At 41.0% G+C, this 13358-nt stretch overlaps 1 protein-coding gene across 4 annotated transcripts in view; it reads left to right on the top strand.

Moving 5' to 3' along the window:
* NME7 (NME/NM23 family member 7) overlaps positions 1 to 13358 on the top strand; it is a 94206-nt gene that overhangs the window by 64451 nt on the left and 16397 nt on the right. For all 4 annotated transcript variants that reach the window (XM_030476330.1, XM_030476328.1, XM_030476329.1 and 1 more), the window contains exon 11: positions 10921 to 11028. In XM_030476330.1, the coding sequence (XP_030332190.1) occupies positions 10921 to 11028 (108 nt within the window). The remainder of the gene's footprint in view (positions 1 to 10920; positions 11029 to 13358) is intronic.

The raw sequence follows: 13358 nt of genomic DNA, 5'->3' as shown, positions 1-13358 counted from the left end.
CAGAACCACATCCAGCCTGGCCTTGAATATCTCCAGGGATGGCTCAGCCACCACCTCTCTGGGCAACCTGTGACAGTGTTTCACCACCCTCATTGTAAAGAATTTTTTCCTCACATCCAGCCTGAATCTCCCCTCTTAGTTTAAAACCATTACCCCTTGTACTGTTGCAACAGGCGCTGCTAGAAAGTCTTACCCCATCTTTCTTATAGGCCCCTTTTAAGTGGCCCTGAACGACCACAATAAAGTCTCCCCAGAGTCTTTCTTCTTCAGGCTGAACAACCCCATCTCTCTCAGCCCTGAATATGTGTGGAGGGAGAGACTGAAAGAAAGCAGGGGTGTGCCACAAGGCATTAACAGCACTGGTTGCTGATCTTCATTGACTTGCTGTGCTGCCATAGAGACCTCCTAGCTACTCCCTAGAATGGTTAGCATGCCAGGGTATCCTGGAGCTAGGTTTTAGGCCTTGCCTTGCAAAGCATCACAGGGCTAGCCTTTTTTGTAAGGGTTTAAGCCACACTTAGAATATTTACTTTTTAAGAAAACTTGATTTCTTGATCAAGGGCTTTGCACTGTTCAGTTCTGCGGACAAATGAAGATATTTAGCCTAATCTGAAATTACAAAGTCTAATTGTATCTGTAAGTAGGTGTGAAAGAAGCCTGGAAGACTGGCTTAGGGATCATAAAGGCTCCCTTTGCACTCAGACTGAGTGCATCCCAAAGTAGTAGGTGGGTGTTATTAAAAAGTGGTATTTTAAGCGCCTATGATGAACACAAGATTCTTATAGATGCTGTGAGTTACATGAATTTGTCTATTCAGCCTTGGGGGGGGGGGGTGTGTGGTTTTTTGGACCGTGTGGGGGTTTGGTTATAACTGTCCATCTGCAGGTCTTGTTTTGCAAAATGAATGCTTCCATATCCCATTTGTATTGCATCTTCCTTGTTATGTTCTCCAAGTTTTGAGTAGCTGCTATGTTTTAGAGAGTGGTGTTACAGATTTAGTATCTCATACAGATGGATCATACATTCATACATTCAGTATGTTTCAAAATACTGTATCTTTTTTGTAACTCTGCTTACATATCATAAATAGATTAAGGAGAAAAGCTTTGTTTCTCACTACTGTAGAAAAAAAGGTAGGCTTCTAACGTATCAACTGATTGTGTGATACCAGCCTAGTATGGACAAATACGCAATGTAATTTTGCAGTGGTAGGCTGATCAAAGGTTAATTTCCAGGATTCTGTCTAGTGCTTGTTTCTCCCAGCTACACTGGGTTAAGGTGCAATTTACTCTGCCTATGGGAGGGTTTTAATACTTCTTAAAAGTTTTCTTCCCCCTTGTGAAAATATAGCCTTTGTCAGTAAAACACAGGCCTGGTCCTAGGCTGTCGTCTCCTCCTGTGGTCAGAGGAGGTCTGTTGTCCTTGGTGATTCCCTATCTTTTTATTTTCTCCCTCCTTCCTTGTTTGGACTGTTCTGTTTCTGCTGTAGCTGCTGAGGTTTCTGAGATTTAATTAATTAATGCAGTCCATAAAGGCACAAGGGAGGAGCCTCTTTGAGAATGTAGGTAAGAGCCTTTTTGAGAATGTGATGGTTCTGGGTTAATTTCAGTCTATGCGATTGTTTTCTTTGCTTCCCCTGTGTTCTGTTTGGTTACAGCAGACAGCAAATCACTCTTCTACATTGGACAGTGTTGTTTTTTGAATCTATAAAAGTTAATCCCTGAAAAGAAGCATTGAGGCAAAAAACAATTTCTCTATAGCCTCAGGGCTTCCTTGGAAAAAGGGAGCAGTGTTTCCAGAAGATATGGGAAGTGCTGAGGTCAGTGTCTGGGAAAGAAAATGGTACTGTTGCTGCACTAAGAAACTGTTTTCTCCTTCTCCAGTTACTTAGCATCCTGGCCACAGTGACCTTGTGTGTTTGCAGAATCTTTGATTTGAAGAGATTAAGAGCATTTGCTTACATGCCTGATTCCAGTTTTTGTTGACTATAGATAGCCTTGTCCTTTACTTGAATTCTTCCTAACTTCTGGTTGGAACATAGTAGCTATGTAGTACTATTACGTGTACTTCAAGTTTTGAAATAATATGATTGATATCGCAGTAAAAAATATTAAGAAAAGAATAAATCAAGGTAGAATTTGGTAGGACAGGCTGCAAGGGCTTTTTCTAGAGCACTGTAGAAGGCAGTTAGCAGGAGTCAGCACACAAAGGTGCTTGTTGAAAATGTGCAATAGAGGAAGTTATAAACATGTAGAAAAAGGACAGCAGAGCGCTTACTTTTCCATATAACCATGATGATGATGTGACTTTGAGTATCCTGAAGTTGACTGTAGCCGTCCCAAAAAGTTTCATGTCTTTCAGTCAACAGCTTATGAATAGTCATTCCTGATTGTGCATTACTTTTTTTTTCTTATCTCAGAGGACTGCTCATTCAGGCTGTGCTTCGTTAATAACTTGATGGCAGAGCTAATAATAACCGAACAGAAAAGGAGCTGCAGATCAAAGTGTATGTTATGTACTCTTGATGTTAAATTGGTACATGAAAGAGATTGATCTGAGTGGATCTGATCACTGCTGGAAAGAGATCTATCAGTTTCTTGAGTGGGTTTCCCCTAAGAGGGATCAGTTGGCTTTCTAGGTGGCATAGGTGGTATCCTCATACTGTACATTGCAACAGGGGGTGTGTGGACTGAAATTACCTAGGTGCTTTGAAGGCCATTGTAGTAATGCAAGAAATACGCGCTGTGGTCAGAGCATATCTGCAGTTATTTTCTGCTTGAGCTACTTATTAAAGGCTTCAAAGTGGGTGAAAACAGATACTGTGGCCTAAGCCTTCCCTTCTGTAACAGAAAGAAGTCAGTAGTCTGGTTTTGCATTTCTGATGATGATGGCTGGTATTGTTGTTGCTGTTGTAGTTGTTCTTATTTTAAATCCTGCTCTCTGCAATTGCTGACAGCCATGAGAACAGCTGCAGTAATAGTTTTCATTCAGTACCACTGGTCTCATTGTCTGTGGACACTATTAACAAAGGCATTTTAAGAACTGGATATAAAACGGTTAATTCAAATGCTGGCAACCTGATGAATAACTTGGGGTGATGCTTGCTGGTCTGTTTGGTTTAGGCTGACATTCTCTGTTCTACTGCAGGGCCACCTGAGCAGAATTTTTAGCAGCTTCTTTCGCTTACAGTATGATAGACTGTATCCAATATGCACATGGGACTCCTACTAAGGAGTTTTTCCTTTGTCTGCATCCCTTGACTTCCCAGATCAAAGGACTAGAACAAAATTGTGGTGGAAGATGGGTGAGCAGCAGTTGTTCTTCACGTTCCCATGGCAGCTCTCACGTTCCCATAGGTGACCTGGCATGGCCCAAATTTTGCAGACTGTGGCTTGTCATCAGCATGCTTGCTACACAGGAATTAAAGCAGCATTAAATCAGGGAGAGAGAATAGTGAAGGAACTGGTCTGGGATTTGAGAGATCTGAGTTAATAGTTAGATGTTGCACTTGTGATCTTTGTGACCTGTATTTCTTTTTAGCCCTGGGAAATTACTGTCTCCCTGTCTTGGTTTCTCACTCCAAAAAAATAGGGTCCATTCTGTTCCTATTTTCTGTTCTTTGTGTCTCTTCATTTAAGTTTTACAGACCAGGAACCATCTATTAGTATGTATAGGAACACTGACTAGTACAGCTAGTCCTGAACACAGCAGAGGCTTTTAAGAAACAGTTGTAACACAAATCATGAGTGATTCCTTCCATCAGAGCAGGGCTGTTCACAACTGTGTGGGAAGAGATGGCAGCACTGCTGCCTTCAAGGACAAGCTTGCTGTTAGATTGGAGAGGCTTGAGGGCACAGAGTGGAAGGGAAAGCTCTCTCCCATGCTGAGCCCCAAGTGGGAAGGATCTCTGGGGTTTGCAGCAGACTTGTGAGTTTTGTTTTTCAGTCCAGCTGTGTCTTCTGTTGAAGTGGATGGTCCCAAGTTGGTCAGCTAGGGACACATCTCTGTAGAATTTTAAAGCAGTTTTTTCTACTTTACAAAGTGCATACCTCAGATATCTGGACTGCTTAAGCAAATGTAAAATTTCATCTCAAAAATTTCAGAGGAAAAGATAATTTGTAATTGTTCTTACCAGGGAAAACTCAGCCAAGATATCTGCAGACTAAAAATAATGTCTTGCAACTTCATAGTGACTTTCACTGGAGGTTCTCCAGATATTTTGCTAACATGAATTAATGAAATCCCAAAATATCCCTTGCAGCCTAGCATTTTTTTATCCTTGTTTTACAGGTGAATTAGTAAATGGATGAAATTCTGAATGCCTTGAAGGTGCTGGAAAAGCATCAGTAGGACCAGTATTTCACCTTTAAAGCTTAAAGTAAAGCAGCTAATAATCAAATTTACAGTTACACCGTGCTTTCTGTTGTCTTACGGGATTAGTTGCTTTTCAGTTGTTAAATGCTTCCATTTTCCAAATTGTCAAGTAATGTAAATATCCCTTATTGCACCCAGATAATACAACAAGATAGCTAGATATTTTATATTCATTCCTATTTTGCAACCAACTCACATTTGGTATGTAAGTTGTCCTCAAGGCTTCACCAGCCAATCTAGTTTACACTTCACTCAGAAGCTTGGCTGCTTGCTCTTATCTAAATTCAGCCCATTGGCAACGGCAGATCGGCACACAAATACGACGGTAAATAAGTTTCTGAGCAGGGCAGTTATCATTAGAACTGCGTAAGCGTAAACCAGAAGCGCCAAGACCAGTGAAATTGCTATCTCAGGCTGGCAAATGTGCCACGTTTGCTGCCCACAGCAGAGAATCTGCAGAGAGTTGGTGCAGCACCTTTGAGCTGCCAGAGAGGAGGAGTGGTAGGGAAAGTGTGGGAGTGAAGCAGAGAGAACCGAAGTGCCTTAGGGGACAGAGCGTGAGAAGGAGACAGTGTAACAACTTCCACAAACCTGCGAGCTTCCCGAAAACTGCCAGCACTGGAGTATGGAAGATAATTTTAGGTCCCTTACCAAAACTTCCAAGAGCCACAGGCCTTCAGAGCAGTAGTTCAGAGGTAGGCTGGCTTTACAAGAAACAGAAAAGCAGATGGATGTTTTTTTCTTTTTTTTTTTTTCTTTTTTCTTTTTCAACTCAGACCAGGGTAGGCTTTTGTAACAAAATAAACTGTGGTTTGATTCTTTGCTGCAAGTGTCACAGAACTGTTTGATTAGAAAGAGGTGATCCTTGGCTGCACTGTTGACAGCCTTACAATTGAAAATTTGGCTGCTATTGCCTGGATCAGGTTAAGTTAATTTGCTGAACAAACCTTTACAGCCACACTGTTTCAAGTACGTAACTATACGCGCACAGACTTGACTCAGTTAAAGATATGAGAAACTTGTCAGGATGGCCATTAAATGATTGGAGGCATAAATATTTCGCCATCAGTCAGGAGAAGACAACCTGAATGTCTGGGTCAAATGCACAGTGCTCAGGGGACAGAAGATTAAGCTAAATATTATAAAGACTTTAAATGCTATCTTTCCAGATTGTTGAGAACGTGTGTGTCAGTTTGTTTTGTGATAAAAAGGTGAGGGGTGTTTAGTGTATGTGTATGTTTGGAGGAGGTTGTTTTAGTTTGATTATTTTTTTGGATATGTGGGAAGTACGAAAGACTTTCTAATAGCACTGACTCCCTTGGAAGCGTGCGTAAGGCTGTTGATACTGACTCCATATTTGTACAGGACATTGCTGCAGCTCACGTGGAATGCAAAGAAAAGAGAAAATGTGTCACTCTGTCAACAATGGACTTCTGCATTGGTTTGTGAAATGTAAGCTGAAGGAAACCTATTGCATTCTCTTTAACATTGACCAAGAGTTTACAGTGGTAACAGCAGCATCTTATGTAGATTTTTCTCTGTGTAGTATAGACAAAAGGCTTAACACTGCATTTAGAGATGATTGATTGGACCTTGAATTGATGCAGGAGTAGAAAATTGTTGTGCTATGCAGCAGCTGATGCTGAGTGCAGGGTGGCTCATTGCATGAAACTGGGGAACATAACCAAGTCAGAGCTGAAGTAACTGGTAGGGAAGGACACACATCAAAATTGCTTGGCTAGAGTTTGGAAGGAGTATGAACTGCAAAGAAAACATGTCAGTCAAGGTGAGGCAAGTCAGCCCTTGTGGTATCATGCACAAGATCATCTGTGACCACAGATTTCATTTTGACAGTTAAGCCTTTGTCTTTGAATGGGAACTTCTGTGAAGGATATATCAGACTGATCAACTGAGGTTGTTCCCACAGTAACAATAAAGCTTGAATTAGCATTACAGGAGATGTTTATCTAGTATTGTATTCTGCATGACAGAGAATGTGCTGCTTTTATCGTTTTGCCTCTTGCTGATGCCTTATGTAGGAATGAGTATTTTGTACATCTCCCTGCTGCAACCAGCAGTGTGTGATATGAGTGGTGCTAAAATCCCCTGAAAGTAAAAGCCAACTGAAGAGCTGTGGTGATAGGAAGAGAAGAGAGAGGCACTCATCCTACCTACCTTACGTAGTTGTTGTACTGCAGGAGAATGGATTTGTTAGGGTTTTTTTAGCTTAAAGGACTTATCAGCCTCCACTTGCTACAGAGGAAGCTCAGGTGCCTCACTTTGACTTGGTCGAGGCAGTCAGCTTTCTGATGGCTAGAGTTCAGATAGACAAATTCCACAGTGAGTGGTGGAATTTACATTATTCTGTTTGTTCACAGTTAATGTGTGTTCTGTTCTCTTGACAAGAGTGTAGCTGGTCTTTAAAAGCAGAAAGGCACTTGCTTGTTTGGCTGAGGCTTGCTACTGCCTTCTGGATCAGTTGGCACCCTCAAGAGAAAGAAGGAATCATCTCTTTCATGACAGCAGTGGAGCATGGAGAACTGCAGAACAAAAGCTTTTTGAGTGCAGGTTGGGGAAAGGAGAGGTGGGGAGACCAAGTCAACATAGAGCCTTCAGAAAGAGTGATGAATGAAGAATATTAATATGAGCAAGGAGCAGACACACAGTTAGGGCTTGAATAGAGAAGGAAAACAAGGTGTTTTACTGGGGGCTTTGAGAGGGCTGTGCAGAGTTTGTTGCAGCCCATGAATGATGCTGGCCTGAAAGCAAACGTAAAAGAGTGAACCTGACTTGGGAGCACACCGTGGGTAGCAGACAGTTTGATCACAAACTCTCTTATTCTGCTTCACTCAAGAGGACCAGTAATGAATTTTCAAGGTTTCCTTGTTCTAGTTCATGTTCAAGTAGAACAGAATTTTAGGCTGTATAAGTTCCTTTGTGTGTTTTTGGTGCATTCAAAGTTCTTGCTGTTTCCCAGTGATGAGGGAGGGAATGGTTGCTGCACAGTCAGTGGTCACCTCTTTGACCTTTCCTTGAATGCCATTTAAACAACAAAGCATGCAGAAATGTTTAAAGGCAGTGAGGCCTTTTGGCGTTTTTAGGTACGTAATTAAATATTCAGGGCAGATACTGTTTCTTGAAATATTCTCCAAATCTGCAATTTTGGCTGGAATACATGTTACTGTATAACTTCCAATCCAGCCCATGAAAAAACAGCTGTTTGAAGGAAAAGCAGTTAATGAGCTTTGCTTGTGAGTATGTTTATGATATTTCAGTCTCTTTTTGACATATTACTGGCATTGGTGACATTTGTTTCCCTTCGCTCATATAGAAATAGAAAGATTTTAGAATGTGCTAAGTACTTCATACAGGCAGTGTTGCACTGGGCACAGTTCTAGAGAGTGATAGAAACATGAAATATATCTGTAACTTGTGTAGGGCAAGGATCTTCAAAGGGCTAGGTAAAGATCAAAGCCCAGCCTGTAGGGTGTGATCAAATAGCCTGCTGAATAAGACCAAAGTGGATGAAGCCTTTTGGTACAGCAACACTGGTTTGTTTTGCTGCAGACAGTGTATTCTTTATGTGAGGTGCAAGTTTGTGGCACTTCCATTTATACATGCACATGAAGTTCCAGTGCGCACGTTACCCTCCTCTCATGCATATGGTAGAGCTGTAGCTGCTCTTAACTCCTCCATCATCCCACTCTCAACTCCTTTCAAAAAGTTTTTGAAAAATGATACACGAAGCGCATACTCCAGAAACTAAACTTAGTGGAAAGCTTAGGAAAAAGAGGTTTTGCGTCTCCTTGTTGTTGCAGATGAGACCCTATACGTACACAAGAACACCTGTGTATGATCCATACAACTCTTTATATCTCCATCATTTACAGAGGCCTTGTTCCCTGAGGATTCCTCATTAGCGTAGTGAGAAAGCAATGGAATAGTAAAACTTTGGAATTGGCGATTATTGCCCTTGCTTGGCTATGTAAATATAAGCAGAGACTGCTTTACGTCTTGTCCTGTTTGTTAACTGTTGGCAAGAAAGGCTTATTTACATTCTTACTAAACAGGTGCTAACAATGTGAAGTGCTTGAGGACCTACCTTTGTGTACTTCTGATCTAATGGAATCCCAGGCAGAACAGAATGAGTCCCTTTTTGTGCAACATGGCTGATGAGTTTCAGGAGGGCAAGAGATTGTGTAGCAACCTGTGTTGAAAAATTGAAAGAACTGCAACAGTAGGAGCTTTTGCCAATGTTAGTGGGAGAGAGTGAGTCTGAGAGAAAAAACATGAGGTCTTCTGTTAAGAAGTTGTGAAGCAGAAATGAGAGCTTAGGAAAAATTATAGGTCAGGAGGCCATAGCTGCTTTTGGGAAAGTTTCATAAGAAGCAGAATTTTTGGCCTTGTTGGAGAATGGAACAGTTTGAGCAAAAGAGTGTGGTGGATGGGAAATAAACAGAGTCTGAAATACCAAGGTTTAGCTTTTTAGATCTGAGCTGTTTCTTGCTAAAGTGTTCTCGAAGGTTTCATAGCCACAATAATTTTTTCTAATATGCCCAAACTTTCCTTAAAGTAATTGGAAGCCTAGTGCTATCACCAGCTTCCTGACAGCTAGTTGTTACAGGAATCAAGAGTTGTTTCAAGGAAGGCTTGATTAAAGTGTCACATAGCTATAGTTGACTGGCACGTGACTTTTGTTTCTCAGCAGACTTTCTTATCACAAGCCTTTATGAGGACCATGTAGAGGAGGGGTTTTTTCTCCTTGGGGATTTTTATTTTTTAAAGTGAAACTCTTGAACTGTCCTGTTTGATGTTGAGTGCATCTTATTCAAATATCCTTGACATCCATATCCAAAGATCCTGTATAACCTGTGACATACACACAGTAACAATGGGGAACTGAAACTTCTCATAGCATGTTTTGGTTTAGACACACTCCAAGCATTAAAGCAGTTTGTCTTCCTAGTGAGTAGCAGATCACCACAGGTAACAGATCTAGGTTACTAGGTAACAAGTCACCATAACTGTTAATTGTTATTTCAGGAAAATATCTAGGATTTGCTGAGCTAAAAGAAGATCTTGCCCTTAAAATCCAATTGTCTTAGCTTAGTAATGAGACATGACAAGTGGGTGAAGCTGGAAAGTGGGCAAAGGGTGTTGTCAGATAATGCTTTTGGGACTAGCTTAAAACTGCCATCCCAGAAGAGAGTGGGCACCATGCAAGTGGTTCTCACCTGTACCGTGTAAAGCTTTCCAGCTGAGCCAAGAGCCAATACTGAAGTCACTTTGAACCCATTTGACACTGAAAGTTAAGAAATGCTTGGATGATCCACTCTGGTGACTCAGCTGTGGGGACAGTAACCTCCAGCTGTGACACTGAAACAAACACCTGGGAGCGGCACAGTGAAACTGCACTGGCCACTTCCAAAGTGATTACACCCTAATGTACCCAGTGCCTCTTCAGAAAGGGGCCGATGTAGGTTGTGTTGGCAAGGAAGAATGCTTCTTGATTTTTTTGTTCAGTAGCCATAGCATGAGCTTGTCATGAGCTTGTCCCCTCACGGCAGTGCTCAGGAGGGACTCATGGAAGAATGTCCAAATGGTTTTAAGGGGGGAAAATTGGGTTAATGTGATTACCACTGAATTTTAAAAGGAAGCACACTGTGCATGAGGTAGGCCTGGAGAAGAGCTTCAGGGTGCTGGGAAGAGAGGCCCACAAGGTATAGCACAGTTGGCACAGGAAAAGGGTTAAAAGACAACACTGCATGGTAATAGTGCAGAGAAGTACAGCAGGACTGCATTTTGCCTTGAAAGAAAGATCATGGTGGATGGGAGAGCCAATGAAGGCAGTCCTCTGCAGTATAAAATAGGAAATATACCATCAGAAAGAGGTAGGAGAAGAATGTTATGAGTGGTATCTGCTGTAGTAAGAGAAACACAGAGAGGCCAAGGACGTATTTGGCATTGTTGATGAAGAAGAGTATTGAAATGTCAACTTCAAAGAACAGAGAAAGATGTAGAGAGAGTCTGGACTGATCCTCGGGAGGGATCAGATGTTGGCACTAGTCACGGTCTCAGAGAATCACTGCAGAGGAGAAGACCAAGAGGCTATTCAGTAGCTGGGCTTCACAAATGTCAGGTTCTGAAGCAAATAGTTCAGTGTTGGGGAGACAGTCTGCAAGGTGGTGCACTTGTGTCTGCTCCTTAAGGGCAGACATTCTGTTCTTCAGAGCTGCAGAGGTGTTAACATGAGCTAATTGTATTAACACAAGTACCAGGAAGGTGTATCTGTAACATGAAGGGTCCTGCATGCCAACTGAGGTGGCTTGATTAGTCAGTTTCAAGCAGTTAGTTTTCACAGTCTTGGTCATGGTTTTTCAATAGTTGTGTGTGTGTGTAATGCAAGCTGGAATTTCTCCCTTCATTTTCTTTTATAGTGTAGTACTAGTAGCACAATAATGTTTTACTTTATAAGATTCCATTGCATTCACGATATAAAGGAACAGTGTGATTCAAAATGGTCTTTGGTTTTCTTGTGTTCAATAGGAAATAGCTCGTCATCTCCGACCTGGAACTCTGCGTGCTCTCTTTGGGAAGAACAAGGTTCAGAATGCTGTCCACTGCACAGACCTACCTGAAGATGGACTTTTGGAGGTAAGACTTGCTAGACAAACATGCGCTTTTATGTCATTGGAAGTTTTAAAGTGAAAAGCTATACTTGACACTGTTTTAAGCTGTGGAAGTGTTTTATATGTGGAGTAGCTATACTGGAGACCAGCCTAGAAGCAAAAGCAAAGAGTTTATTAAGGGCATTTAACTCAATTAATTCTGATACTGTAAAAAAATCACTCATGCAGTTTCCTTGAGTAAATATAGTACAAAGAAGTATTTAATGAAATGAAAGTCAAGAGTCTTCTCTTTGGCCAAATGTGTCCTTGAGACTGGATATCAGCACCTAACAAGGCTTCTGCAAGGATAACTTCTTAGCCGTTTCTTGGATGACCACTATGATCTGGATTGTCTCTACAATGAGCTTGTGTGGGGCTTGGAATGTTACAGACACCAGGGATTCAAATTCTCCAGATAGGGTCCAGGTTTATTTGTAGACAGTCATAATTATGCACATCAGTTGATATTTCCTGTGGTTTATATTAACTTACTAATTATTATGTGATTTTGGTTTTGTATGCTTTCTTTAAAGTCTACTAAAATGGGAAAATGTTAAATTAAGGGAGTTTATAAAGACAGAAATACTCACTATGAAAACCAAAATGAGCTCACTCATTTAATTCCATGCCTCAAGACTAAGGTCTGTACAAGGGTGTTGAAGTGGTGTGTAAATGTATCTTGGATGGATCTCTGCATCAATGCAGATGTTTTTCCAGCACATGCATAGCTTCTGCTTTACTGTCTACATGTATCTGTAAGTGTTTTGTTGTCAGACTGATGATAGCACAATGATGGAGCAGTAAGAATTTTCCCAGCTTGGATATTTTTACACTGCCAAAATGGTGTTTTCTTTGAGGGGAGAGGAAGAGCTAACTGCATTGCCATCTCCCTTCATGAAATAAAATCCAATCTGTGGGTTAAAGTGCCATTTCCCAGGAAATTGCATCTGGTTTAAAGAATAGATTACTGAAATCCGACACTGAGAATGGCAGCCAGTATCAACAAAGTTACAGCTTTTTAAACCACTTCCAAGCTGCCATTAGAAGATAGGTGAAAACTTCTAGTTTCTGCCCGAAGGGACTAGATTCAAACAAGCAAATAAGTATTTGTCACCACATGCCTAAACTCCCTCTGTGATGGCTTTTCAGTGGCAGCAGAAAAAAAAGGCATAGCCTACAAGCTAAAAATAAAAGCATTTTAGTACTTCAGCAGAATTCTTTCTTGCACGTGTCCACAATCTGTCTCCTTTATGCTGACGCAAAGCAGGTATAACTCCATATTGCTGGGGTTTTAAATTGATTTTGTTGTTTAAATTGAGTTTACAGCTACTATAACTGAGGTGGGTGGAACAAAGCAGTTGAATCGCTTCTCCAAAACAAAAATTGAGACTGGAGTTTTTTCTTAAGGTCTCCAGTTACATGTGTTTGTCCTTTGAATCTCGCAGCTGAATCATAAGCTAGGTTCTTGATCTGGTATTACTCTGGCTATACATTTTGGAGTTCCCATTGCAGACTGGTCATTTTAACAGTCATTTATTGATTGTATTTTTTTGGTGGATGGTGGTGTGTGTGTGTAAAATACGTAAGTGTACACAGAATGTGGCCCTTCATCTGTCATTTCTTTTATAACACTACAGAAGTTGTAAAGGACATTGACCGATGTTTTTTAATGAGTAAATAAAGCAGTGAATGTTTCATTCTGATTGTTTGGCAGATAAGCATTATAATTGCTGCTGGCACTTTAATTCTTGGAGTATCTTTAGATCTGTGTTCTGTAAGAAATGTAGTTGCCTGAAAACTTAGGTAAGCAAAATAAAAAATAACCTCTGGATTTGCCTTAGTGCAGGGACTTGTCACAACTGATGGAAAAGAAATGATGATGCATACACAGAGATCACTCTTGGGAAGGACTTTTTCCTCACTAAGCTTTTCTGTAAGAGAACTCAAACCCAGTCACAGAGGTCTCATTTGCTGGCAAGCAGAAACCAGACCTTCCCCCTCCCTCAGCCCCAGTAACAGTGCTGTATGTGCTGGGCTAGAGCAGAGTGACTGTGTGACATCCAAGATAACCATAGAAGGAAATTAAGGCAGGCAAACATTTTTAAGAAGTATGCTGTTCAGTAAATGATAGTGAATGTTTTCATTCTTCAATGGATAACAATATTTTAATATACCGACTTCAACAGAGCAATTGTTCTCAGCCTTAGAGGAAGTGAATTCGGATAGGTAAGGCACTTGTCATTGAGGAGAATGACCTTGCCTGTGTTAGCTCAGTGGAACTTGCTTCTTTCCATATGGAGTTAGTGTGTGTTCATT

Source organism: Strigops habroptila, chromosome 2 (assembly GCF_004027225.2).
Source record: "Strigops habroptila isolate Jane chromosome 2, bStrHab1.2.pri, whole genome shotgun sequence".
Lineage (NCBI taxonomy): Eukaryota > Metazoa > Chordata > Aves > Psittaciformes > Psittacidae > Strigops > Strigops habroptila.
Note: the sequence above shows the minus strand (reverse complement) of the source record. Positions and strands in the feature narration are given on the sequence as shown.